Here is a 27,472-nt window from a genome sequence, read left to right as displayed (position 1 = left end):
GAGTCTAAAGATTCGAAGAACAGGCCGGTAGCCGGAGATCAAAAAATGACCCAACCCCCGATCCCTGCGAGAACAAGACTGAACCTGTCTACCCGAGAGTTACCACTAGTGTATCATATTGGTAACGACGGGAAATCTGAATATTCACTCTGATTGAGATGGTGTAATAGATAGAAATTTATAACAATTGTCCTAAATTGTTGAGCCTCGTGAAGCAATACTGTAGATTATACTACCGGTATGTCCACCATAAGATAATTTCATGGCTGCAGATACCGAACATAGGTAGCACACACATAATTCCTGTAGCAATTCTTATCATACTATATTTATAAGTAGTTATTATTGAAGGAATTTAGTTTGCTCCATCTGTGGGTGCACTCACCTCTTTCGCAGTCTTCCTCGATTCAGGTGTACACAAACTCCGGCCAAGATTGTTCCAGCGAAAGTATACAATCACTCAAATGTCGGAATACAAACTCATCTATTTACGACTCTAGCCGATCTTGGTGGATACTTGTTCAAAATAGTTCAGTTACCCGTTGAACATAATAACATTGAGACAATACTGTATATACAGCACAACATACCTGCCTGTCGCATTCTGCTTCTGTTTTGAAAGTCAAATCAGCGCGCAAATAATATCGCTACATATATACTGTAAAGAAACTACACTTACCAGCTGAGAGCTTTCTACGGTTATATATAGCGCACGAGTCAACTCGGCGGGCCGCTACCTGAAATGATGAAAGAAAAGAGTGAGCTATTGCGATTTGTATAAGGCACGGTTATTGGTTGTTATCAGCTACGCCAGTAGCCTTTTCCTTAATCCTAGCAATTCGCTCATGTTGCAACTTATAAACTTCTGCCGTCTCGCGTCGAATTTCGTCCAGCATTTCAGCCGGGGGCTCAGTAATTGTTGACCACAGGAGCATTTTCGAGAGCTGAGAGGTGACCGTTGTCACACCTCGAAGTCGCTTCTGCTTAGTTTCCGCGACATAATTCTGGACAATCGGCCAAGCATGGATCTCGAATGGTTCAGCCAGGCGCCCAACATGTCCTAAGTTTTTCACTAGCTGGTACAACTCTTCAATATCAGGGGCGAGCGTTTCCTCCTGTCCGTAAATGATATACATTCCCCCTCGTGGCGGGATCGCTTTGGACCACCAGAACTTTGACCGGCACAAGCCCGGCGATACGTGTGGGTCTGTAGAGTCTGCTCTAAAGTCCTGTGCATATTTTCGCATATATCGGTCAAGCACTTTCTGCGTAATGTAATCGCTCGAACTGGAATTCCATGGCCCAGCAATTCGGGTGAGGGGCGATATCACAATTGCTGCGTCGGGCTGCCTGCGGGCAATTGGAACGGATTTGCTGTACGGGTGAACAATGTGAAGAAGCAAAGAAAGAATGAGTGTCGCCCCGTTGGAATCTCCAATAAGCGCTATTCGAGGGTATCCTTCTGTCTGGGACAGGTAGGTCCATCCCGCCGCCACCTCGTCAAGCTGCTGGCCGACATGTGCCTCAGGAATTTGGGTGTACTCCAGAGCGAATATTGCTGGGTTTTTAAATCCTTCTAACTGCAAGCATACTAGCATTGCCAGTAAATATTCCGTGTAAAAATACACCGATGTTTTTGTGAATCCTTTTGCACTTTTGGTTAGGTCATATCGAATCACGAAAGTGGAGAGCGTCCAAAGTTATGCATACCACCGCCATGGACAAAGTAAACGACTAAATCACGGTCATGATTAAGGTCGCGAGTTGGTGAATGTACCCATATTCCCCTAGTGAATTCCTCCTGCGCGGAACAAAATTAGCATACCCTTTGACGCTCGGCGATCAATATTAGTATTATCCGCACCTAGACTGCACTCAGCATGTGTGGATGCATGTGTGTGTGTATGTTCGGTACACATAAGTCGTAGTACGTAAAGAGGTGGAGTGTAACGTACTTCTGTAGCGGTGATTCTTGAATCTCCTAGTTCAGCATGGCCCAGCCGGTACTTGCGAAACAAATAGAACCCCCTTGAAACAGATTCACTGAAAAACACTCCTCCAACCGAGGACGGATCAAATGTGGCCATCGTCCATGCGACTAGCTCAACAATGACATACTGATACAACGTTGTATTCCTACCGTACACCGTCCGCTCGTCGTACGACCGCATCAGTCTCTGCGTGCCAATATCATACGGCATCCGCGTAACTACGAAAAATTCAAAAAGCAAACGTTAGCATGCTTCATGTTTGGCGAGTTCCACGGGCTTACGAATGTACGGGATCGCCCCAATAGCAAAGAGAATGCTTTCTACTGGAGCCCGATAAACCATCATGAAGGCGCTCAAATTGAGGAAGAACACTGTGTCCAGCGTCGATATTGCATCCATTATCGCTTCTATTTGATGTTTTTTGTGGTAGTGGCATAACGCTGCTATGGCATCGAAGCGCAATGTAAATATACTATTGGTACATACACCTAATTTTAGGTTCCCAGGGTCAGGAAGCTTAGAGCCGCACTCTATTTTCGCACTAAAGCTCCACCATTCCTGCTACACGCGCCCAAAATTATTCTACTCCACGACAAGTGGGCCCAAAATGGTCGAAAACAGCCATTTGTCGCCCAGCACAAACATGAACCGAGCTAGCCTTATAACGACGTGAAGATATGTAGCGGCGATGAGAGCGCGACTTACATTTCCATGCATGAAGCTATTGGCGATCGGCCCGTTTCATCCCACGCATGACGCCTGTCCACGCATTTGATAGAATGCCTCATCGCCCCGACCGTTTAATTATGAAGACAGGCAAACAACTCCGGTGTGTAGGGGAATTGCGCGCATTAATATCTTTAAAACACCCTCGGGTAACTGCAGGAGAAGAATCTGTTGTGTGTATCGAGACGGTAGTCGCCGGTTTTGGAATGGCCTTCTTAGCAGCAGGTCTTAATCCTCTTTTTCTTTGGCACGAGTAATTCAGCAACATTTCGGGAGCTGTCTAAGATTCCGCCATCTCAGGGTCTCTTGGCCAGGCACCAGTTTAAAGAGAGTGTATATGTGCCTGGCGCAAGGAGTTGACGGTATGTGGGCTAGCGCACACCTCCTGTGTGTACTGTATGTAATTGGATGCTTCTCCAGTCAATGCCCTCCCCCAATTTTGGACGCCGCTCAGCATGCGCAGTCCTGTTGCGTGGCAGGTGGATTTTTTTTTTCTGGTCTGCTGTTGAAAAGAATAGCACTCAAGCATTGTATAGCGGGACTTCAATGGTGCAGAATTACACCATTTCGCAGGTAGTTTTCTTCTACTGTGGGATGGAAGCTGTGCATACCTAATAGCCCGTTAAAACCGTTTGATTCCTTTTTCTTTTCTTATTGTCTTTTTTTTGCCGGGCTTCTTCAACACTTCTGCGCTACTAGAGACATGTCTATTCCAGGGGGGTTTCAGATTTAGAGTTATTTTTTTTCCTTTTCATGGCGGCAGAGGGCATCTCAATTGAACTCTATGGGAATCGGCAGACGAGATAACAATGGGGTTTGCGGATGCCATTGAGCATGCAAGTCGAAACAGTACCCTCTGCACACCTCATAGATAAATTTCCTTCTGCGTACCACTACATTACGCAGCAGGAAAATGTGTGTGGCTCCTATGCCGCAGCTTGCTGCTGCCGTATTGTCGCTTGAATTAGGCGCAATGATTTAGAAAAAAAAAATCTGTCAACTGTGAATGGCCGGCCATGCTCGTTACTATGGTGTTTTACATGGGAGTTCCACCACCGTTCGTTTTCCTCCCCCTCCCCGGCGTATGTGATGGTTACGTATACCACTTGCCGTACTCAGATTTTATTCCAGAGGGAGGGGGGGAAGGGAGAAAGAAGAATTCAGCAAGTATTGCTGAGGGGTTCAATTAAAAATCATATTTGTTGCGATGTTTTATCGGTCCTTAACTACTTATTATCCATCTAGACTTGTATATATATGAGACGGGCGACACGTCTAGCAGAAGAGCGCGCTTAGGTAGAATGCAGGTTTATTTTGTATGGAGTGTAGCGAACTTCTTGTTACAATTCACGTATATAAGCTTTCCACCCGTGAGCGGTTACTTTTCGCTTGACCTTTCTCATCTATTCCGGGAGGGCAAGAAAGGGGTAGTAACCAGTCGTTTCGTTTCTCAAGTATCTTTGAAATTTAACATGAAGGAATTTGCCATCCGTAATGTACCCACTACCAGTTAGTATTGTAATTGAAAGTTTAACAGCAAAGGCGAGGCTGTACACAGTATCCAGGGAAAATATTTGGGCCTATATGACCAAAATCTCTGTTACAGAGGCTTTTATTGTATCGCTGTATTTATTTTTTGTTGCTGTCCAGTTGATATACCGGTACCATTTCTTTTTTAATTTTAGAGATTTATATTGTACCTTCTTTCCACATTTTCGGACTTTACTTTTTCATTCTATAGGTTCTTTTAACCGATACGATTACCACCGGTTTGTTATATTTTGGCCATCACTGCTACAGTACTTTATTTTTCTTTTCCTGAGTTACACTCATACTTCTGTTCAACTTCATCTGGAAATATTTTTTGAATTCTACCACTTATTATTTCACTCTCTTGGGGTGCTCCCCTTCTTACACAATCGACTTACACCAGTCATAATTATTCCCGAATTTTTATTCGCTATTAAACCCCATGTAGATACCTTGTCATTTATTTTTTTCTTAATACCAGCAAGTCCAATTCGCCGTTACGAACGAGTATTTTGAGGGAGGAAAAAAATTAAAAAGTCTTCCATAGATCCAACTACCTACATGATTAATGAATATCGACCAGATTCTCAATTCAACTGGACGCAATAGTGCTGACAGCAATGTTGGCGATGAAGATCAGGGGGATGATACCAAATCAAGCGGCAAAACGCCCAACTCGGACGAGTCTAGTAATTCCCTGGGGGAGAAGGAAGTAAAGCAAGACCAGCCCGACATGATGAAAGAGGAAAAGGAGAATGCCGAAATGGCCCATCAGCCTGCCTGTTCGCTATCTAAGATGCAATTGAGCCACACACAGGAGAAATCGGCCCAAGTAAGTCCACGATTCAAGGAAGCTACCACTTCGATAGTCTCTCCTACCAAAAGGGCAAGGTCGGCATCGGCCACAACCCCAAAAGAAATGGCATCCCTATCGACATTAGAACAATTACATCGACAGCAGCTGCCGCCGCAATTAGCGCCGTTGGCGCAGTCTTTCCAAGCACCTACGACTCAGCCAACACCTCCACTACCACGTCCACCACCTCCCCCGCCGCCACCTCCTCCTTCTTCTGCTCTCACAGCTGCTCCCTCTCTGCCACCGCCACTTCAAACATATCAATCAGTTTCCCACCTACCACAATACTTCCAATATTCGCCCTTTCACCCGTACCACACGCATCAGCAGTTGCCCGTGCCTCAGCAATCATTAGCACAATCTATATCATTTCCGGCACATCCTCCGCCACCACCCGCGGCAGAAAAAGCTATTGCTACACAACAGCAACACCCCTCACCAATCATGCACTACCCGGAGTACTACTACAACGCTGGTCGAATGCTTCCGATTAGCGCACCAACTTCTCCGGCGACCAGTTCACTAATCAGTTCAGCATTTCAACCCCGTAATACTACCACTACTGACTATCCATCTGAATCGTCCATCGGCGCACAGTACGAGAATAGAAAAGGCAAAAGCAAGCGGATAAAAGCACCCAATTCGACGTGGACGCTTGAAGATGACGCCAAATTGGTAAGCCAATTCACATCCCTGCCCTCTACATGTTGTCAATCGCATGAACTAACCGAGCCAAATTTTAGGTCGACCTTGTGCTACGAACTCTGCCAAGACAGGACTATAATGAATACGCCAGGATCCTCAACAAGCGAGATGCCCAAACAGTGAGGTACCGTTGGAAGGTTATCGTCAGACGAGCCAAGGGCTACGGCATGCTTGATGAGAGCCAATAATGATCAATTCTGACGACCATGTATATTACGACCCAACTCTAGAGTGTAATTTTAATGACTGCTATCTCAACGAATGATTGACCAACACCCACTGACATTGTCCACTTGGCAGGTGGTCTGTTTTGCCTTGGCTAAGCGGAACCCCCAAACTCGGCAGCGCAGAGAGAAAGATGTCTTGTTTTAAAAGCGCCCTTACGTTTTTTTTTCTAGACGAAACATTCAAGGTGCTGGCATGTTGAGTGGCTGGCCTGTCGCCTGGTGAGCCGCATATCCCGTAGGCTGAGACATGTATCACTTTTTGTGTACCTTCCCGTCTGGACCGCAAGATTGACACACACCGCGCGGCAGCCAGAACCAGAGGGATATAGAGAGAGGTAACCGGTTCGGACGAGCTCACCGGAATGAGCAAGAGAGAGGATCAGATCAACGGTATATTGAATTTAATACTGTACGAAGTATACATGGAAATGCCGGATTGGTTCCTACTATTTTTTAGAGTGACTAACCAACTGCAGAATTCTACTGTCTTATACGGTAACGTACCATTCGGTCGTACGAATAAAAATCAAAAATACGGCTGGTATGTTGATTGCCCATCTGTTCAGAGTATACCAGACCCTTCTCTCCTCAACAAATTCAATCCATCCTTACTTCATTACCCCACAGGGGTGTACGCCGGTGCGGCTATATGCCATTGATGTTTAAATGACGTCACATAATGGCCGGCCGTACGTTTTACTGCTCCGGAGCTTGTATACGGAGATGCTTACAGAGCTCGCCAGGTAGATTCCAAAAATAGGAAAACGATTGCTTGGAGGAAACCTTTCCATATTGGCATGACTTCAACATGACGTATGTAGGTGAATGTGCGAGGTGTGTGCATGTCTGTAATAAATCAAATTGATACTAACACCACAAATAGGAAATAATCATTAGTACAGGATTCCCTAACTGAGCAGCTATTTAGAACGACTTAACTAGTTCGACTTAGTGTTCATGTGTCTCCTCGCCTTCAGCAGGCTTCCGTCGACCCCCGACGAATCGAATATCTCCTAGATCTTGTTAGCCCGTTTATCTACCAATTGCAAGATTGGGGACTTACGCTGGACGAGGTTTAGGTTAACCCGTTTTGCACCCTCTTCTTCTTCTCGCGTGCTCAGTGACATGTCGGCCTCAACGTATACAAGCGCACTAACGGTTAGTTAATCATCAAATAACGTGGAGAAGCAAACCTACCCTTTCTTAACGTTTTCAGTCATAAAGTTAATTGGATTTTCATCGAAAACAAAGATATTGTACCATGAAGTAGAATTCTTCGGGCCATTGACGGCCAACGCGTATCGCAGGAACTTTCGGCCCGAATTAGCAGTCTGCTCCTCCAAATCGGTTCCAATTCGACCAATGGCCGTGAAACGAGCCAGATTAGATCGAGCGGAAGAGGTAGAAAACGCTCGCACGTTCAATAGGTTTCGCATCGGCTGTCTGAACATCTTCTGTTCTTAACGATTAGGCGCACTTGGTCTAATAACTTATATCCCCGGTCGTTCGGTGGTGGAGTGTGGCGACTACTGTACTCCATTTTCATTTGGGAGGAATCGCGACGCGACGTAGTTATGAGAATTACCCCCGTTTCCCTGTGAGATGAGTACACATCTCATAACGTTAATGTTGAACATAATTAATTAAGGGGTTTTCACTTCTTCAACGTTAGTGTTACCTATAGCTTATTTTCACTAACAGTTACAGTAGAACCTCGAAATAACAAAATCCTGCGTATAACAAAAAATATTCGTGCCCTGAAATAAAATTCCGGAAAAAGTATATACCGGTATACCGAAATTCGGTAATTCCCTCCCATAGTAACTTTTGCTGATTCGTTATACAAAGTAAGACACTCTGGGTCCTCGCCGCCAAACCCACTACCACACTACCAGATAGAGAATTTAGATCAGTTATAATCATCAAAGGGTTACAATTCGTCAACTTTGAACAGGCTGGCGGTGAAAATGTTACCGCCAAGATTTATTTTTATTTATTTGAATTAACGTCTAAACGGACAGCTCATCTTGGTCTGATATGGGACTGGTGCTGAGTGGGCGCTCGTTATCGTAGACCTTTTCAACCTGGGGAACGAGCGGCTGAGGGGGTTTGGTTGGGGAATACTCATATTCGCCAATGACACTATTTCCATTCCAGAAGTACGCATTGCCCGCCATTATGAGGTTGTTGATGGGGAGATGAATTGGTAGTCTGGAAAAAGTGCGCCCCTCTTCAAGGTGTGCGTCGATTTTTTCGAGTGATTCCGACGTGATGGAAATAGTCTGGCCCCACACATAGGTCTGTGCATCGGGGATGAGACTATGGATTGGCGCGTAAGCAGATTTGAACGCTGCAAAATTGGAGAGCTTGACTGGCGTTGGCACGACGCTATAGGTAGTGCTATCGAGTAGGGCTAAGTACACGTGGAAAAAGTATGAGAGATCCTGAACTGGAATAAAAAGATACTCCCGACTATTGACTATGGTCATTATGGTACTTGGGTGTTTACAGAATTCAGGGGAGAATGGAGCCGCAATAAATGCGGCTCATGTTTTTAGCTCCAACCTTATCATGTGAAGACCGCCAAACTCTGCCGCAATACATCTAATTCTAAGCGAGCACGTTATACAATTTCCAGCGACGACGCTCTTACCGATGATTCAGTGTCTAGGTAGCAGGTGTACTAGTAGATGTAATTGAGGAGTGCAGACTCCTGAGGGCACGGCTGGGGGGGTGTTCGAAGACCGCTTAAATAGGAAATTTTGCAGATGAACCCTCCAACTTCATGCGCTTCACGAGTCCTCAACCGTGCCCGTTGGCATCCTAATCAGGAAAGATGCCGTATCAGCCATAATTTCTGGGAAAGATAATATATAATGCGAGTAGTAATTCAAATATTATCAATCACTTTTATTTATTCATCGTACGCAATGGCACATTCGGTCACTGTCGCTGCACAAGTATTCTCCTTCCTCGCGGTAGTCCTTCAATTGCCGGTACTCTTCTGGCATTCCAAGCAGAAGAATGTTGCCACAGTGTGCCTCGTCGTTTGGTTTGCCCTGCTGAACCTCAATACGTTCATTGTAGGGTTTGTGTGGTCTTCGCCGGACTTGTATGGCTGGTGGAACGGCGAGATATATGGCGACGTTGTCATACGCATTCTGGCTACTGCTCACACAGGAGTCATTTGTGCTACCATTGCCAACTCGCGAAATCTTTCCCGGCTCATGTCACGCAAGGCTCCCCTATTGCATCTCAACTCTTTCTCGAACCGCATGATAGACCTTATTATCTGCCTTGCAATTCCTCTCCTCTTAATGGCCCTCATCGTAGTTGTCACTCGCTACAGGTACGGCCTGGTGCAATATCAGGGGCCTGTAATCATCCTAGCGCCCACCTGGGTGACAATTGTGCTTTACGCGATGTGGCCAGTGATTCTCTCAGTGGTGTCTGTCGTCTATGCAGGCCTAGCCCTCTTCAGGTACTTCCAACGCCGGGCAGATTTTAAGGACCTCCTTCACACAACCAACTCTGGAATGTCTGCCTCGAAGTTTGTACGGCTATTGGTCTATGTTTCAATCATTGCCCTCGTCATGCTTCCTCTCACTATCTACTTCTTCACTCAGAATGTAGCAGCCCAGCTATATCCATTTTCATGGGACGCCGCACACAGCCAGTACAATGACATCCCAAGGTATCTGGGTATGCAACCCGTGGCTGACCAATGGATATACATATCTTTTGCTGTCATCCAATTTCTTTGCTTTGGCACGGGTAAGGAGATGATAGGGATATACAAGAAGTGCTTTGGTCGTCTCAGAATCTTCTGTGGCTTGCAGTCCAAGAAAAAAGAGCCAAGCTTATACAGCATGTCTTCACCAATTCTCCCATCATCTCTCCTTCCGAGGAGTCCAGGTTCTCTCAGCGAGTTCACAATGGACATCAAGGTAGAACAGTCCAAGAAATCAGATCGTATTAACAGCAGCGAGGATTGAATACATTGGAATGGTATTTTTTTGGCACTATATAACGAAGCAGCAAGGAAAGGCCTATGTATTCGACTTTGGGAATTTCAAGGTATAGGCCATTTCAACCATTGGTTTAGCACTGACTCTCTTCTTGTCGAAGAATCGTCCGTCTAAACCGTCAATGGCCTTCTGCGCATCCTCAAGGTTCCTAAATTTCACATATACTACTCCCTTTGAATTTCGATCCACTGAAATATGATCCACTGGTCCATACTTTTCTTCGCATTCCGCCTTTACGTCCTCCTCCAGTTCCTGAATCCAATCGTCACCACTTTCCCTATAAATCAAGTATGTCAGCAACCAATTCTCAAACACTCAATGCAATCCATTACTTACTCTTCCGGGTCAAACATATTTGTTAGCAACATGCATCGCGTGGACTGACGTTGTGGAAGATGCCCAGCTCGGGTCGCAGAATCGATCTCGTCCGTCTTGTCGCTGCTGTCCTCTTCTCGCATCAGCTTCTTCATTAGTTCGTGCCTAGAGTAGCCATTGTTATGCTTATCATCTTCATTTTGTTCTTCATTTTGTTCTGACGCATCTTTCTCGACTGTTCGGTCCCCATTGTTAATTTCAGACTCCTCAACTTGACTTTCAGGCTCAACAACTTCTCTTCTAAGAGTGACTCGCAAATATCTGCCACGCATGTCACTCTTGTGCATCTTATCAACCGCAGCTCTGGCAGCTGTATTCGAATCAAACCTGTCGTAATCTGTTAGCTATCATCAGGCATCAAATAAAAAGAGTTCACTTACCGAATAACAACTGTTCCACTAAACCTGCCCTCGAGGTTCTGCTCAAAAACCACTTTTTGGATTTCACCAAATTCCTTGAATAAATCACCCATTTCAGCCTCCTTTGCATTATAAGGTACATTACCTACTGCAATAGTGCAAGTCGTGGTAACATCTGCAATTTCCAATTTCTGCGCAGCCAATGCCTGTCTATTCTTCTCGGCTTCGGTAAGGTTAACTATCACCGGGATCCCCAGAAGCCTCTCGCCAGTCATCGCGACCGCTTTGGGAACCGTTTCGGCATACTTGAATTCAACATAGGCAACGCCCTTGGACCGGTTCGTCAAACGGTCCTTGACAATAGAAGCATCCTTGACTGGCCCGGCCTTCTCAAAAAAGCTAATCAGGTCGCGCGTCCGCAATCTGGCAGCGAGCTGCTGCACAAACACGGTTCTCCTATCTCTATCAGCTGTACGATCTTCACGAGATACCCTAGGGGAACGCTCCCGCCTGTTTCGATCGTCGCGCCGCGGACTGTACCTACCTCTTCTCCTGTCCTCGTCCTTGTCATCTCGGTGGGATCTGTGGCTTCGCGACCGGTCGTAGTCATAGCGATCTCGATCGCTACGTCGCTCGCGGCGTGAGCGCTTGGATGGGTCCTCTCCGGATCGGTCATGGTACCGGCTCTCCCTAGAACGGTCACGGTATCGATCCTCCCGGGATCTGCTTCGGCGACGGTCATCTCGAGAACTTCCACGGTACCGGTCTCCCGAGGATCCTTCACGGTACCGGCTCTCTCGAGAGCGGTTGCGGTGCGAGCCTCGCCCACCCCCATCTATACGCGACGCCAAGTCCTTCGTGCCTCCACTCGGGCTGCCCTCACTAATGCTGTTATTAACTTGTTCCGAATTAGTTGGAGACGAGCTGGGGTTACCTTTTATCTCAGAGTCAGTCATCCTGAGTGGTTTGTGATTGTCAAGTCGGCGAAGTTCTGACTTTGTAACCAAAAATTGCTAGTGATATGCGGCGGACTGAGAATTACCCAACAACAACAACAACAACAACAACAACAACAACCGCCGCATAAATTGCGGCGCACCCGAATAACTCGAATCTTATATTCCGTTCTCACAATCCAGATATATACCAGGGTACTTGTGTTGTTAAAGGAAAGAAGCGTATAAGAAAGACAATTGGTCCATAATATAGTCCAAGACAAAGGCTTAACACAAATACTTATGCCTCAATGCCTGCTGAATCGGGAGCTCGTCAATTGAATATATTAAATAATCCAATTGAATCGCTGAAGTGATAATCCCGTCATGCACTGCCGACCCTTTTATTGTTCATTTTGGTAATAAACTGTTATCTGATGAGCGGTGTGGGTATGTGTGTTAGCCGTGCGAACACATCATCGTGACACAACCCTCCGACGCCGTGGCGGTGGCGTCTCATGCCGTCGGTGCATGAAGTTGAATTTCTAGTCCTGTAACATCTCCAACAACAATGAGTTCAACCCCAGAGGCCACTGAGCTTTCATTGGTCAACAAGGTCGAGCTCAAACTCTTGTTGACGAAAGATGAAGATAAGTTTGCTGCGCTTATCAAAGTGTTCCTACCTCCGCTACTTTTGAAGCTGAACTCCCCCCACAAGCCGGTTCGCGACAAAGTTGTAGAAGTATGCGAGCATATCAATCAACGACTTCGGTCAAATAGCATGGAATTGCCAATTGATGCTCTTCTTGCTCAGTACGGCGACCCTAAGATCACTGGGCCGTATAAATCAACTCTGCAGTCCTTTGATCTGATCTACGTAAAGAAAGGATTACCAGCATTGAAAGGAGATGTAAGTTGTATCTAGCCGACCCATGTCCAATCAATTGCTAACTCATTTTAGAAATCACGTCTCCTTCCCTTAATTGTCCAAGCTCTTTCTAGTTCTTTCGAGAGTATCCATAATACGGCAACGTTGTTCGGCATATTCCTCGATTTGCTTAAGGTCTGGGTCCCGCCGGAGAGAGGAACTACCTCAGCCGATGAGCTGCCGCAATTCTTTGGATTCGACATGAACCCTGACACTGAGGAGTTTATCTCGAGAAAGTTCACAGATATCTTTGCAATTGACTATAATTTGCCCGTAGTCCGAGCCTCCGAGTCTAGCGATGTCCACAAAATCGATAAAATTCTTGGAATTGAGGGACAGACCAAGCCTAGTGGCGCTACTATTAGCGAAGCAAAGAATGCTGCGCTCAAAATGCTGCTCTCTGGCGCCTTTTCGGAGCAAAATATGTACTTTCCGCTGCTCCTAGCCAGCAACGATACAAACACAAACATCAAGGATAAATCTTCCAATATCTTTCTCAAGCTAAAAATTGACCTTGAATCTCCGTCAGCGGTAGCCGAGCTCTACCGCTTGGCAAGCCGATTCACGGTTAATTCGGCCTCACTGGCCAAAATCTTGCGCATTGTCTCTACTAGCAACTTGGCCACGTCTGGTGGTTCAGACACGAGTCCTGTTTTGTTTATCGATCTTGGGTTTTCGCGGTTTTCCAACGACGCCAGCTGCATGTCATCGACCATTCAGCTCGTCCGTGAAGTGCTCAAGAACTCTACTAATATCCCCGATGACTATATCAAAGAGCTGCTGCAGAGAACGGAGAATTGGATCAAAGGTTCTGGGTGGCCAACTCTCATGTCGCCAGATGCAAAGTCCAAAGCGCTAAGGTCAAAGGCCTACGAGTTGATGGGCACGATTATACGCCAGCTTGCCAGTAAAGGGGACACCCAGAGCGAGGCTACATTATATTATATCAAGCTGTTGTTTAGCGCACTGGAGCAGGACTCGGCAGATATCAAGCCATCTGTCCAGGATGCACTTTCAGATATCCTTCAGGTCGTTCCGAACATGTCGGCGGCTCAGAAGGAAGAGCTAAAACAGTTGTTGATGTTCTACTTGATTGAACCTGACCAGTCAAAGAATGCCAAGTTCTTAGCCATTCGCTACGCAGTAAGGGTTGCCCCATTTAATGATCCAACTGCTCGCATGCTTTGCTTGATTGGTCTCTACCACGGTAACCAATCCGATATCATAGAGGAAGCTAAGCGAGGACTGAACCCTCACTGGTATCGACTGGTAAATTCTCAATACGGCACTGATCAGATTCGAGGTATAGAGAAGGAGTCGCCTCTGCCGAGTTTTAACTCAATGATCGAGTGCATCAAATCATTTGAACTCCAAATGAAAGCGAAGCATTTGGGTACTTCGCTCAGCATTTACGATCCCTCTGTTTTCAGCCATACGATCCAATTCCTTGAAGAGATTCTCATCATGGAGGCAGCCGTAAAGTATAACGTTAGATCATTGCTAGTCGTTGACGACCAGTGGGAGTCACGTATCACGACAGCAATTAGCATGGACAGCGAAGCCAGAAAAGCCTTTAGGAGGTACTTGCTCGAATGTTCTTCTAATCTTATAGAAGACTTCTTGCAATACGCTTTCCAGGGCTTAGGAACCATTGAGAAGTCCAGTGCATCTATTGAACATTCCGTGGGTATTTGCGCAGTTTGGCTACGGATCATTTCCCAGCTTCCGAAGGAAACGATCGAGCGATATGCCTCCAACACACACGTTGTTGATGAGCTGATTTCATTACTAGAACGGAATAGCCAGCTGAACTTCCAGTATCTTGTTGCTGAAGCTCTAGGCATTTTGTCTACCACAGACGGCATCTCTATAGAGAAGATTTCTATTCTTCTCACCAACTTCATTGATAAGATTGAAAACAGCAGACTAACTACCGAGTCGGTGCAAGGCGAACTCCTAGCCCTTGGTTTTGTGGTTTCTCGTCTCCAGTTGAGATCTCGACTTTCTAGTCTTGATAATGCCCTAACTGGCAGGGTCGTCAATAAGATCTTGACTATCGTTGCTGATGAAGCAATAAGTGCAGGCTCGTTTTTGCTTGAATGTGCCATCAATTCTTTGACACAACTGGCTATATTTGGTGTGCTGCAGCGGTACCTCTCAGATGTAGGGGCTGCTAAGACACGGTTGATCAATCTCAGCAAGAAGTTCAATAATGAAAAGGCAATTTTGGCCCTTGGCTCCTTGACCCAAAGCGACACAGGCAACAGAAAGTGGTATATCGACCAAATCATGGAGATTTCTGATAGCAAGCATATTGAGTTCATGTTTGCCAGCGGCGAGGCTTTGACGATAGCCGCATATGGCTGGAAATCGACTGTATCTGACCGATATCTCGATGTACAGCATATCGCTCTTCCATCAGATAGGGGAGACGAATTATCGAATGCACTCAATAATGCACTTGTCCACAGCACCGCAACTAAGCCATCCCTCAGAAAATTTGCTTGTATGTGGCTCCTTTCAATTGTCAAATACTGTGGACAGGCTTCTGAGGTTAAAAGTGGGCTGAAAGCTATTCACAAGGCCTTCATGCGACTGTTGTCAACTCCCGGCTCTGCAAGTACTAATGATGGTATTATTCAAGAGACTGCATCGCTGGGACTCGGAATGATATATGAGCTTGGTGATGAGGACCTCAAGCAAGATTTGGTAAAGGGCCTTGTGACTTCTGTTGCTGGTGAGTCAACGGTCAAAGTGAATGCTGGATCAGTGTCTGATGATACTGAGTTATTCGAACCCGGTGCCCTAGGAATAGGAGAGGGCAAGTCCGTATCGACCTATCGAGATGTTTTGAACTTGGCGAATGAAGTTGGCGATCCTGGTTTGGTCTACAAGTTCATGTCATTGGCATCTCACTCCTCGTTGTGGTCCTCGCGGCGTGGGGCTGCATTTGGGCTCAGTAGCGTTCTTTCCAAGGCTAACCTCATCGAGGTCTTTGAGCAAAATGAGAAAATGACCAGATCACTCATTCCGAAGTTGTTCAGATACCAGTTTGATCCAGATTCCTCGGTTCGAGAATCTATGAAAGACATTTGGAATGTGTTGGTACCAAACAAGTCAGCTACGATGAATAAGTTTTTTGATGTTATTTTGGAGGACCTCCTTTCCAATATGACTAGCCGCGAGTATAGGGTCAGACAAGCGAGTACGGCGGCTTTAACTGACCTCCTTCAAGGTTGTCCAATGGAAAAATACGCTGATAATCTTCAGGATATTTGGCGAATGGCGTTCCGCATTGTGGATGACATCAAGGAGAGTGTCCGGGCTAGTGGAATTAAGCTCACTAGATCACTCATCAATTCTCTGCTTCGTCAAGTTGATGTTGAATCAGGAGCATCTGAGAAGAGAGCTTCAGCACTTATGGAAGAGCTGGTACCGTTCTTGTTGGGCAACAATGGCCTTCAATCAGACGTTGAAGAAGTGCAGTCGATTGCACTGGACACAATACTGAAACTGTGCAAAAAGAGCAGCCCAAGAACTTTGCGGCCATGGCTTCCGCAACTGTGTGAAGAATTGCTGGGTCTCCTTTCCACTCTTGAACCGCAAGCTATGAACTATTTGGCCCTCAATGCTGACAAGTATGGACTCACTAGCGATGCGATTGATTCATCGCGAATGGCCAGTCTACGAAACTCGCCAATGATGGATGCCGTAGAGCGGCTTGTGGAGCTGATTAATGACAAGGATACTATGGATGATTTTATTCCGCGGCTAGGCCGTGTCATTCAGCGATCAGTTGGCCTTCCGTCTAAGCTTGGAGCAAGTAGGGTACTTGTATTGCTAACGATCAGGAAGCTCCATGACTCAAAGCCATATGCCGACAATTTGCTTGCTATGGCAAAGTCGCAATTGACTAATGCCAATGAGACTGTCGCCAAATCATATGCTTTAGCTGCCGGTTACATTTGTCGAATGGCCAATACTGCAGCGGTAGCAAAGTACGAACAATGCCTAGAAGGCATTTACTTCGAAGACGAAAGCGATAGGACTCGAGGAATAACTGGGAGTGCTATGGATGCTGTATCAAAACATTCTGCCGATATGTTTTCAGCAATGTCAGCAGCATTTTTGCCATTTATTTTCATTGCCAAACACGATTACGAGGAGTATGTCAGAGAAGTATTTGATGCCGTGTGGAATAACAATACTGGTGGCGCTGGCGCAGTGCGTCTGCATATAAAGGAAATCTGCAAGTTGGCGAGTAAACATCTATCTCATCAGCATTGGTCTATTCGGCAGACGGTGGCGCAAAGTGTCGCAGATGCCGCATCCTCTATTCAGATTGAAACCGAAAATGACTCGTTGCGACAGCTATTCCAAGTATTGATAGAAGCGTGCCAAGGTCGAAGCTGGAAAGGGAAAGAGCAAGTATTCAAAGCTGTGGTTTCGCTCACCATTAGAGCGAAAGACTTTGTCCTCAATGACCAGGATCTCTTCGGTAAGATAAACCATCTAGTACAGGTCGAGGTGAAGCGTCGCAATAAAGATTACCAAACGCAAGTGTTGCAAGTGTTTGGTAAGTACGTTGGGGCATTTCCTCAGAGAGAGCTTTATGAGTTGGAGTTTGAGCTTCTCGCTCCATACTTGCATCGTGGCGATGAAGACGAAGGTGAAGACGAGGATGGGGATGCAAATATGAATAGTCCGTCACAGAATGTGGCGAAAGAAGAGCTAAGGGTCCAGCTTCTTGGTGCTCTACTTGAATCCTTGGCACCACGTTACGTGTCTGGCAAGAGATCAGATATTGATACATACTCGAAGGCATTTGCATTCTTATCAGAGGCTTTGAAGCAGGAGGATATTACCTGGCGGACCAAGATCGGTATTCTCAATGGTGTCACGACGAAACTGGCGGACGTCTTAAAGGACAGCGATCGAGTACAGTACAAAGATGTGTATCTCAGGTTATGGAAAATTATTGTTGAGATATGTGGTCGTGATATCAACCATGAGAAAGTGAGAGCTCAGACAGCTAGAGCGGGAGCAACTTTTTTGACTGTGGCCGATGAAAAGGAAGCGATCGTCATAAGAGAGGATTTACAATCTTTGAGAGCTACTGAGAAGTCCTCAGTCGTGCAGGCTGAACTTGATCGGTCTTTGGAATAAAGTAGGGATGAAATATTAAATTAATTATTTTACAGCAGCAGCTATGTCATTATTTTCGAGCCGCCCTTGGAACGAATCTGCGCGTTGCTTGCGGCCTATCATTGAAACCACTTACTCCTATAGCAAATCCGTTGAGTTGCGAGCCATTGAGAGACATCGCTGCTTTGCCGACACTGGCCTCGTTGTCATATACAATGACCGCTTGCGACGAATTTGAGGCATGGTCCACTGAAACCACCGTTCCATATGACTTAAACAGCTCTAGCAGCTGCTGGTCAGTTGTAGATGGAGGGAGGTTTGAAACTCTGACTGAAAAATGCTGCCTCTCAGTGTTCCCAAGTTGGTTCAATTGCGGCTTTAGTCGTCTGTGTGGTTTGGAAATTTCTACTTTGACTTCTCGAGTGCCAATGTGGGTATTGTCTAGACTTTGTTGGGCAATGGCTGCAGATTCATTGGATTCAAAGGTCACAAAAGCATAGCCATTGGGTTTCCCCTTCTTTTTGGGGATGACGATTTTGCTAACGGTACCGTACTTGGATAAGATGAGCTCAAGCTCCTCCTCTGATATCTTGAAGTCGAGGTTTTTAATGACAATCTCTCTTCCCTCGTCGACTGAACTGACATGACGAATTTCTCGTTGGCTTGGGTCGGACAGCTTTACTATCACAGAATTACCAATTGCAGCTTTGTAGTTTTGCTGAGAGAAGTCCTTGATTGCTGCTTCAGCAGCCGAAGATTCCAACATTTGCACGTAGCAAAATCTTCTGCTAGTGTCGCTTTTTAGACTTGGCATACGAATATCAAGTACAGGTCCGTACTGTTCAAATTCCATTCTGATCTCCTCAGTTCCTGTTTGAGGAGTGAAATTGGTAACCCATAAAAGAGACTTCTGCGCAGAACTAACTTCAATTTCATTTCCTCCCAGAACTTTTTTGTCTTTGGTCAAAGCACTGAGAGCAGAGTCGATTGATGAAAATTCAATGATTGCAAATGATTCTAGAACGCGGATATTTTCCACTTGGCCGCAATCGCCAAAAAACTTGGTTAGTGCAGTTTCATCCAGCCCGACCGGCAAATGAGACACGATGACTGAATTGTGTTCTCTATTACGAGTAGCCATACTTTCTTGTGGCCTGGGCTTCTTGTGGGGGACTGAGGCTAATTGGTGTTTCCGTTTTGAAGTCTTTTCGCTTTCGATTTCATTTTCCTGGTTTTGTGCGGTAGGTACAATTTCGTGCTGAACAGCTTCTCCTTGATGTGAGGCTACATGCTTTTCCATTGCCTTTTTTGTTATAGCTCTTGCCCTAGCCATCGCTAAGTTGATTGAAAAGGGAGTACCATAAAGCTGCTCGTAGGCCACATACTCTTTTACCAACAATTGAGGCCAGTCTAGGTTGCGCTTGCTAGCACTATCAACAACTGAGGTTGCAGAAGAGTGGTCACCGTGTTCCTGTTCCCATTTGAACCACGTCAGCCACATCATGCTGTCTCTTGCATACAACTTCGAAATCTTGTTCCATATATCTCTGACTGTCTCTCGAGGTTGTTTCGCCGCAGTTAGAAGTTCAACCACAAAAATCAACAGGTTCTGCCTCGCTTCAGAATTATCAGATCCTCTGCGCAATGAAAGAGAGACTTCAGTACAATTGCTGCAGGCTGAAATTAGTTCGTCCTTAAACTCCTGTGCGCTCTGTGAGACTCGATGCAGATATGAAAGCCATGCCGTTTGCACTGCTGCCCAATTGTCAAACGAGTTTTCAGCATCGTTAAGATAAGGATTTTCACTGATTTGGGACCACATATTCAGCATTGCTTCCATATCGCCACGATAATTTTGTTCGGTGACGCGCATAGCATGGGCCCATAGTGGACCACTCCCTACACAGGTCTTAGTTGCCCTCTCTGAAACGGAATCCAGTAAGGCTTTGTTTGACATCTGGTGTTCAAATAGATAAAGCAAATAGTCGTCCCATATTTGATACACATACTGATGGTGGAACAATGCCTCTTCATATAGCGCAATGATGTGGTGCTCAACAAAAGCGTCTTTTTTCTTTAGCTTCTTCTTTTCAAAGGCAATGTATTGCGCAAACGCTTCAGTGCTATGACCACTTGACACCAGCTGCTGCTCCCAGCTCTCTCGCTCTTCTACCAGCTTACGGGCGCCTGCCACAACTGAATTCATACCCACCATCTCCGATTCATAGTTGTCGTTAAAATACTGGGTAATAAAACTCGAATACTCATTGAACGTTTGCTCGATGTCCGTGTGAGGAACTTTGAGACGGTCTTGGTAGGCCGCCTTGAGCTGCGCGGCAAAATGGGTCTTCTTCTCAGGATGTTTCTCTAACTGGGTCATGAGGAAGTCTCTATACAGATTCCAGATAGAGGAGCTCAATGACATGAAGTATTTGGTAGATACCACGCCTGAAGTGATCTCGTTCAGCGCAGTCGGGAAATCATCAGATTTGTTATCGATAATGAGGTGTAGAAGCCTACACCAAAGCCTGGGGTGTGGAATCATCTTAACTGCGCTCTCACATACGGCCCTTGCACGTTCAAACTCAAAGTCTTCTCGCGACAATTCATCGTCAATCCAGTCCTCCCACGTCTGCAACGATGGGTTAAGTTCGTCTATCATATTCGATCTCGCGGAATCAAGGAGCTCAGGATCACCTTGTGCGCGTAATGCCTTCACCAATTGCTCATGTAGAGTGATGTTAAAACGATCAAGCTCAATTGAGCTCATAAGCTCCTCCACTGGTGCCGAGTCCACCTCCATCGCCATTTCCTGGCTGTTGCAATCAATACACTTCACTTCAATACACTTCGTATCGATGAAACCAACCGTTGTAGCGAAAAAGATGGTGATGTTCGCACGCTCGCAAGGATGTTGGGAGAAAAGGGTTAGGGTTACATTTATTTCAAGTTTTTTTTTTTTGAAGTCCCATACATAATACAGTAATATCTTTACAACCCTTTTACAAGGTCATTTATAGAGCCCATGAATTCAGAGGCATATTTACAGTCATATGGCTGGCAGAAGGGCGAGCCGCTGCAAAGAGGCGGATTAAAGAAACCGATTCTCGTTAAGCATAAGAAGGACACTCGAGGCCTAGGGCACGATAAGATAGAGCATGATGCATGGTGGGAAAGAGTGTTTGATGGCCAGCTCAAGGGCCTTGATGTAAGCGGAAGTGGTGAGAATATGAGCTTCACTCAGACGAAAGTGAGTGTGAGGCCAGTAAACGAGTACATCTCACCGTTATATCGGATGTTCGTTAAAGGAGGTGTTTTGGAAGGCAGCATAGAGAAGCTCCAGCTTGACAGGGCGAGCGAGGAGAAGAGGGAAAAGAAGGAGAAAGCCCAGAAGGATAAATCGAGTAAAAAGAAGTCGAAAAAGAGCAAATCGGACGAATTAGAGAGCAGTAGCAAGAAGAGGAAGCGAAGCTCAAAGGAAGAGAAGCGGCAGAAAAAGACCAAATCAGACGGCGAGGATTGGATCAGACAGTTGATATCTGTCCACACGACAAAAGTTACCGCATAAATGTCTAATGTCGCAATCTATTGCATCATATTTTATTTTTATTGACGACCTAATATTAATGATGAATTGTACGAGCAGATTCCGGTCCCACAAGGAATCTTACCAATGATCATAACTCAAATCCCTGACCATCCCTGGTTACTATTCATAGTTTGAGAGTCTACTCTGATTCCTTCAAGCTAGAATAATTGGAGGGGCCTTGAATCATGGCTTAGAGTCTATTCTGATCCTTATCTAGAACAGTTAGAGGAATCGCCGAAAGGCAATTGGCACGCATATATAAACCTACTACTGTAGATATCTCAATAGGGAAGAAGCTGAATTTATCGCAGTCAAATCAGCTGCTTTTGACGTAGAGATTGGCCCAGTATACGGCGATCCTTCAAGCTTTCGCAGTCGGGAATGCCACTAGAATGCGTATTCCGTTAAGCGTACTGTCAACAACGGAACTGATCGCTGCGCGGCTCGGTATACTTACTATTTGTGCTGCTGCGGTGTTTGATATTGCCGTTCTTATCTTGCTTCAGATCGTCTAGGCGCTTGGCGGAGGAATTGATTCGTTTAGAACTGTGGCAGAGCCTGTGCTTGTCTCAAATAGTTTCGTGATTGGTCTCCTGTATCTTTTTTTTCTCTGGCCATCCGCTTGTGGAGTACGAGCAAGTTATGAAGAATCATAAATTACCGGTTTTAGATTAAGGGTAAAAAAAAAAAAAATTAAAAATATGTAATACAGTGTAGTTACTGAGAACCTCGGCGTGCGGCCGAGTACTATGTGACACAAAATAGGCTTCTCCGCGGCGGAGAAAATTAGTAAAATACAGGTATGGTTGGTAGATCTACGAGTTCATGACTTTGAATATATCACTACTTGTAGTAGCACCATTATACAGCCTGAAATCATTTGCGTCTTCTCCGATTGCTCAGGGGGGTGCTAATACAGCCGCGCGCTAAGGTCCGTAGGCCCGGACGTTCCTCGGCATTGAAGTCTCACGCTCCACCTTTCGCCTTGAACCGAACCTCTCAGCCATAGTGCATTCCGTACTCCGCATCAATATATAACAGATAATTTCCCCACAAATGCTCGGGTCTAAAATCACTACTGCTTCCAAAATCATGGCCGCGAGGACAGTGCTAACCCCAGAGCGACTGAAGCAGCTTGCTTCTTACCCGCTGCTCAGCAGCTCGTGGTACTTTGTCGCAGCTGCTACGCTCAATGTGTGCAACCAGCCGGATGACATTCCTCTCATTTTCCAGTACATGATGTCGCAGCCCCAGGTGAAGGGAAATCGAGAAGCGGAGAAGGAGGTTATCCAGAAAATCAGAGAAGCACTTTTGAAATGCGCGGCGCTCTCGGGCTTGCCAAAGACAATCAACTCTCTAACGCAGCTGAAGAATATTACTCCAGAGTATCTGAAAGAAACGGAGGTGCATCGAGAACAAACTGCGCCAGCCGATCCTTCCACTGGAGCAACGTTCTTCGATGCGGTCTACGGCAAGGTTTCCAAGCGGATCAGAAACCAGATGGCCTCGGCGTACCCTGACCTAGATCAATACACGATCCATCATGTTTACGCTCCGCTTTTGTCGTACACGAAAATCCTCTCGCCTAAGGAGACTAGCCTTGTGGTGTGCGCATGCTTGATCCCACAAGATGTCAACCCTCAATTGAAGGGCCACCTGAAGGGGGCATTGAACAACGGTGCTACTGTGGAAGAGATGCGATCGCTGCGCGAGATGTCCATCACAATTAGCAACTGGTGTGGCATTACGTGGAAGAGTGAAGTTGCGAAATTGTAAGATATCACAAGCTACATTAATGGAAAGTTATGCATTGGAAATATCTATAGAGTTTTATCATTTCTTTTGGTAGGATCGGAAATGGTGTCGTCCCATATTACTGCTACTGTAGGCATTGTTATTACTGTCCGAGCTCGACGCTCCGCAGCGTCTTCGTGGTTTCCCCCGAGAGTCCTTTGATCCTCCTAGCCATAGCTTAGCCCGCGGCAGGCTCTGTAGCATTTTCACACGCACCGATGTAACGCTCTCCGGCCGCCGCACACACTCAGATTCGCTGCGATACTCCGTCATTGCCTGAATTGTGCTGACCCTCCAAGCAAGCTCTTCGCTTGCTTGACTGCCAGTTAGTGTTGCCGCGTCGTCAGCTACTCCGGGGTATGCATGGGACTGCTGGATGACATTGTCCCCAATCATCAACGGCAAGCAATTGCTCTCGAGCAAGTCGTCAAGCCACATCTCTACCTTCTCCTTGAATCCCATATTGGCCTCTTCTCTGGGGCGGAAGTGCTGGGTGAAGTATTCTTCGGTCATGGCTTGTTGTTGGCCATCTTCGGGCTTGTTGCCCATGAGCCCATTGATGCAATTACGCAGGTAGCGCGACTTTGTGTTCGACGAGCGGTGTTTGCTCAAGGATATTTCGTTACACTTGTATGTATCGTCTCTAGCTATTAAACTGGGCTTCTGTCGTCCTTCATGCCGGTCTCGGTACTCTGCCATAGCAAATCAATGCATATGCCGAATAGCAAAATAAGGTGTAAACAATCTGACGACATTCATGAACGCGGTTAGTGAAGGCATTTTAAGATTTTTGGTTACATAAATAACACATTACATTAGCTTAAGCAGCAACCTTCTCAGCTGGAGCAGTCTCGGTCTCCTCTGGCTTCTCCTCCTTTGGAACGTAGTCAATGACAGTTGGCTCGGCAACGTTAACGTCCTCCTTTGGCTCTCGGATGTTGACGAAGTCTGGAAGAGCTCGTGGAACGTTTGGTCGAGTCTCGGTAGCTGGGTCTCGCATGATCTTAACCTTGATACCAAGAACACCCTGTCGGAGCAGAACGTGTCGGGTAGCAGTGTCAATGAAGTCTCGGACTGGCTGACCAGAGTGGATCATGAAACCGTCCTGGAACTTCATGGCCTTAGCTCGGGCAGCTCGGAGCTTACCAGAGATAACAACCTCAACACCCTTGGCGCCAGACTCCATGACGAATCGGACAACACCGTAGGCGGCTCGTCGGATGGCGAGACCGTTGAGGAGCTTGTATCGGAGGGACTCGGCCTGGGCAACGGCAGAGAGACCTCGCTGCTGGACTCGCTCAGCAAAGATAGCAACGGTGCCCTCCTTGAACTTGAATCGCTTCTGGATGAGGGAGGTGAGCTCTCGGATTCGTCGACCGTTCTCACCCAAAACGTCCTGGGTTCGAGTGGCTCGGACAATGATCTCAGTCTTGGAGGAGGTGATTCGGACCTCAACACCAGAGTAACCCTCCTCAGCGAGCTCTCGGGTGAAGAACTCGTTCAATTCGGCGTAGAGCACACCATCGGCGACGTGCTTTCTCTTCTGGGAAATGCTGACAGCGGACATTTTTAGTTCAAGGGTTGTCGAAGGTCTTTTGGTTGACTGTCGGTAACTTGGTGAAAAGTCTCGTATGAGTCGCTGCTTTCAAAATTTTCCCATTCTCAGGGCTACGCACCCGCGCGACTCTCCCAACTGTATTAAGCTGCACGGCTTCATCATAATCTTTCCAGTTTGGGAAGGTTGGGATATTTTGTGACTGCTAGTATTTATTCTACGCGTATATCATACTCATATGTACCCGCACTGGTACATACTACAACTTAGATGGAGAGGCGCAAGCCGCACGGGCCGCAAGGTAAGACCGGCCCTGGACATTAAATGCCGTCAAATTCGTTTTCAGTATTATTCTCAATTGTATTCATCAGCTTATTTCCCTAACCCCCTGGGGCTTTTCTCCGTAGAAATTTGCCAACTGACTAAAGGACCTCCGCTGGCCCGTATAACACCAAAGAAGGAGTACCAATTGTGGGAACTCGTGGTCAACCAGTCTTTATTTTATGGCATAAGTTATTAAATATCTAGTCATGTCCTCATAATATACAGTGCATAAAGCTTTTTTAGACCAAGCATACTGCTAGAACAGCGACTGTGAATAGTAGGGCTGGGATTTCTGGGACAGCAGCCTCATTGCTCTGCTCGATGCAAGTCTCGGACTCTGCTGGGGCCTGAGGAACACCAGATTCAGTCTGCTGGATAACCGGGATTGCAGCAGTACTTGGAACAGCACTTGAGATTACGGCGCTTGAAACTACAGCAGTCTCGCACCCGCAAACAGCAATCGTTGTGGTCTCAAGAACGTTAATTGAAGCAACGGTTGTGGTTCGGAGAACGCTAATTGGGAGGGTGTTGTTGCCTCGAGTGAAATAGGGTCGTGGGACGAATGCGGATGGTGGATCAGCTGGGGATGGAGGATCCGCGGCGGCACTCGACGGCCCCGAAGCGACAGGTAGAGATTGATCGTTTGATGGCAATGGGGCTGCAGTAATAGTCAGACTAGAGTCAACAGCTAGCGATGGAACTGAGGAGGCAGCCATAGTAAGAGTAGATCCAACGACAGCAGCGATCTTAGCATCAACATCCCCACCAGCAGCTGTTGGCGAAGCAGAGGTGGCTGGAGTACTGCCATCAACACCAGGGACTGGAGACCATCCCGATGGGGCGTCTTGGGCCTGAGTTGCAGTAGAAAGAGCCAGGATAAGAACAGAAGCAATAGACATTAGGCTCATTGTGAAATAGCTGTTAGTACGGTACCCTTCGTTGATTGATTAATTGATTGATTGCTTGGTTTGCAATTGATGTTGAGATGTTCTACTGAAATATGGCTCCTATTTATATTATCTTGCTTTCATCTTCAAGGTGTAATCCGCTTTCATGATGCTTGTATCAAGGAGTTCAGGAGGCTCTATAGACAACTACTATAGGTGCCCTAGTTTAATTTTAAGCAACTGCTTTGACAGCTTTTGACAGACTCTGACAGTTTTGACACAATGATGGCCTCTCCGTTATGCCGTTTTCGTCGTAAACCCGTCCTCGGTACCAAGAGGCTTTGCTTTACCCCTGAGAAAGGAGCTCATTCTTGCTCCTCCCATGCACGTCCCGTACCTGTGCGTCAACCATCTTGGATCACCGATGGTAGATCTGTGCATCCTACAATAATACTGTACTGTACTGTACTGTACTGTATTTCTACACTACCAAAACAATCACAACCTATATGACGCTTAACTACGATAGGTAACACTTTTCATAATATGGGAAAATCTTAACTCTCTGCTGGGAATATCCCATACATTGTATGATAATTCTACTGAAAATGGAAAAAAAGATCCAATACGCTACGCGATTTAGTTCACGCAGCAAGGGGAACTAGGACAAGCCCTATCCGGAGTACGCTTGAGCCTCCTTGCGTCAGCTTTCCCCTGGCTCGTCCGTTTCGACCCGCTTGATACCGCGCGTTCTATTAAACGCGTATCCCGGTTGCTCTTCGGGCCCTGGTGTCGGAGCTCCGCTCCCAGCTCCTTGCTCCCCAAACTTCGGACAAGCCTGTACGTACACCTCCTTATTGAACAAGACCCCTAATTACGACAGCAAAACCATGCCGACTTCTGCCGCCTCCTTCTCTACCGGCCTGATCCTTTGCGGTAAGTGTAACGCGTGATGACAATGATTTGCTCTGCTAACTTTTTCCCCTTTTAGCCGTTTCCTTCTCCCTGGGAGTGCTCTACTCCAACTGGGCCTACGACTATTACACCCTGTGGGTGTCTAACCCAACTTCCGAGGCGTTTGCGCGGTCGCTTAGGCATTATCAGACGCTAGCGTCAATGCCGCAATTCCTGTATCATGTGCACCACGCTTTCATTGGCCTTGGGTTCATTGGCCTGCTAGTCAAGCTGTACAGGCCATCCGAGTCCAACAAACTGTTCGACGGCGGCAGCTTGTTCCTTTACCTCTGCGCTGTCGGCATGTACCTCACCAACCTGCGACGGGGCGCTAATGCGGCTCTTGACGGTGAGTGGGGAGACGTTGACGAGAAGACTGGCCTCAACGTCATTGCCGCGACCGAGTGCATGATCGTCCTTGTTCTCCTCGGCGTTGTTGGCCTTCAATTGGGTCAGTACTGGGCTGAGTGGGAGGACCAGAAGATCATTGCCCAGGCCGAAGCCGAAGAGAAGAAGCAGAAGGAACAGGAGAAGAAGACTCAGTAAATCAAGCAATTCTTCTTA

At 46.5% G+C, this 27,472-nt stretch overlaps 11 protein-coding genes and 1 pseudogene across 12 annotated transcripts; 5 read left to right on the top strand and 7 right to left on the bottom strand.

Moving 5' to 3' along the window:
- Positions 1-788: 788 nt before the first annotated feature.
- On the bottom strand, positions 789-1,852 carry TRVA0_004S03444 (uncharacterized protein; the record flags this gene model as incomplete). Its single annotated transcript, XM_076682751.1, has 2 exons — positions 1,826-1,852; positions 789-1,645 (listed from the first exon to the last, which is right to left on the bottom strand). The coding sequence occupies exon 2, from the start codon at positions 1,596-1,598 to the stop codon at positions 789-791; it is 810 nt and encodes a 269-aa protein (XP_076543113.1). The 5' UTR covers positions 1,599-1,645; positions 1,826-1,852.
- A 2,963-nt stretch (positions 1,853-4,815) lies between these two features.
- On the top strand, positions 4,816-5,996 carry TRVA0_004S03422 (uncharacterized protein; the record flags this gene model as incomplete). Its single annotated transcript, XM_076682750.1, has 2 exons — positions 4,816-5,778; positions 5,847-5,996. 2 exons carry the CDS (start codon positions 4,816-4,818, stop codon positions 5,994-5,996), a joined length of 1,113 nt encoding a protein of 370 aa, XP_076543112.1.
- A 987-nt stretch (positions 5,997-6,983) lies between these two features.
- Positions 6,984-7,471, bottom strand: RIM1 (Rim1p; the record flags this gene model as incomplete). The annotated part of the gene is made up of 3 exons (XM_076682749.1): positions 6,984-7,048; positions 7,099-7,187; positions 7,233-7,471. 3 exons carry the CDS (start codon positions 7,469-7,471, stop codon positions 6,984-6,986), a joined length of 393 nt encoding a protein of 130 aa, XP_076543111.1.
- A 573-nt stretch (positions 7,472-8,044) lies between these two features.
- TRVA0_004S03378 (uncharacterized protein) lies at positions 8,045-8,524 on the bottom strand (the record flags this gene model as incomplete). Its single annotated transcript, XM_076682748.1, has 1 exon — positions 8,045-8,524. The coding sequence occupies one exon, from the start codon at positions 8,522-8,524 to the stop codon at positions 8,045-8,047; it is 480 nt and encodes a 159-aa protein (XP_076543110.1).
- A 387-nt stretch (positions 8,525-8,911) lies between these two features.
- STE3 (Ste3p) lies at positions 8,912-10,030 on the top strand (the record flags this gene model as incomplete). Its single annotated transcript, XM_076682747.1, has 1 exon — positions 8,912-10,030. One exon carries the CDS (start codon positions 8,912-8,914, stop codon positions 10,028-10,030), a length of 1,119 nt encoding a protein of 372 aa, XP_076543109.1.
- A 54-nt stretch (positions 10,031-10,084) lies between these two features.
- On the bottom strand, positions 10,085-11,733 carry TRVA0_004S03334 (annotated as a pseudogene). Its single transcript has 4 exons — positions 11,732-11,733; positions 10,819-11,679; positions 10,400-10,765; positions 10,085-10,340 (listed from the first exon to the last, which is right to left on the bottom strand). Coding segments are annotated over exons 1-4 (1,485 nt in total).
- Positions 11,734-12,303: 570 nt separating this feature from the next.
- ECM29 (Ecm29p) lies at positions 12,304-17,826 on the top strand (the record flags this gene model as incomplete). Its single annotated transcript, XM_076682746.1, has 2 exons — positions 12,304-12,642; positions 12,694-17,826. The coding sequence occupies 2 exons, from the start codon at positions 12,304-12,306 to the stop codon at positions 17,824-17,826; spliced, it is 5,472 nt and encodes a 1,823-aa protein (XP_076543108.1).
- Positions 17,827-17,875: 49 nt separating this feature from the next.
- PRP24 (U6 snRNP complex subunit PRP24) lies at positions 17,876-20,614 on the bottom strand (the record flags this gene model as incomplete). The annotated part of the gene is made up of 1 exon (XM_076682745.1): positions 17,876-20,614. The coding sequence occupies one exon, from the start codon at positions 20,612-20,614 to the stop codon at positions 17,876-17,878; it is 2,739 nt and encodes a 912-aa protein (XP_076543107.1).
- Positions 20,615-22,450: 1,836 nt separating this feature from the next.
- PXP2 (Pxp2p) lies at positions 22,451-23,170 on the top strand (the record flags this gene model as incomplete). Its single annotated transcript, XM_076682744.1, has 1 exon — positions 22,451-23,170. One exon carries the CDS (start codon positions 22,451-22,453, stop codon positions 23,168-23,170), a length of 720 nt encoding a protein of 239 aa, XP_076543106.1.
- Positions 23,171-24,008: 838 nt separating this feature from the next.
- Positions 24,009-24,755, bottom strand: RPS3 (40S ribosomal protein uS3 RPS3; the record flags this gene model as incomplete). Its single annotated transcript, XM_076682743.1, has 1 exon — positions 24,009-24,755. The coding sequence occupies one exon, from the start codon at positions 24,753-24,755 to the stop codon at positions 24,009-24,011; it is 747 nt and encodes a 248-aa protein (XP_076543105.1).
- A 551-nt stretch (positions 24,756-25,306) lies between these two features.
- On the bottom strand, positions 25,307-25,966 carry TRVA0_004S03224 (uncharacterized protein; the record flags this gene model as incomplete). Its single annotated transcript, XM_076682742.1, has 1 exon — positions 25,307-25,966. The coding sequence occupies one exon, from the start codon at positions 25,964-25,966 to the stop codon at positions 25,307-25,309; it is 660 nt and encodes a 219-aa protein (XP_076543104.1).
- An 878-nt stretch (positions 25,967-26,844) lies between these two features.
- SHR3 (Shr3p) lies at positions 26,845-27,454 on the top strand (the record flags this gene model as incomplete). The annotated part of the gene is made up of 2 exons (XM_076682741.1): positions 26,845-26,890; positions 26,946-27,454. 2 exons carry the CDS (start codon positions 26,845-26,847, stop codon positions 27,452-27,454), a joined length of 555 nt encoding a protein of 184 aa, XP_076543103.1.
- Between the last annotated feature and the right edge of the window lie 18 nt (positions 27,455-27,472).

Source organism: Trichomonascus vanleenenianus (assembly GCF_965637985.1).
Source record: "Trichomonascus vanleenenianus strain CLIB 3782 genome assembly, contig: TRVA0_004S, whole genome shotgun sequence".
Lineage (NCBI taxonomy): Eukaryota > Fungi > Ascomycota > Dipodascomycetes > Dipodascales > Trichomonascaceae > Blastobotrys > Blastobotrys vanleenenianus.
The sequence above is the reverse complement of the archived record's forward strand: the minus strand, read 5'-3'. Positions and strand labels throughout refer to the sequence as shown.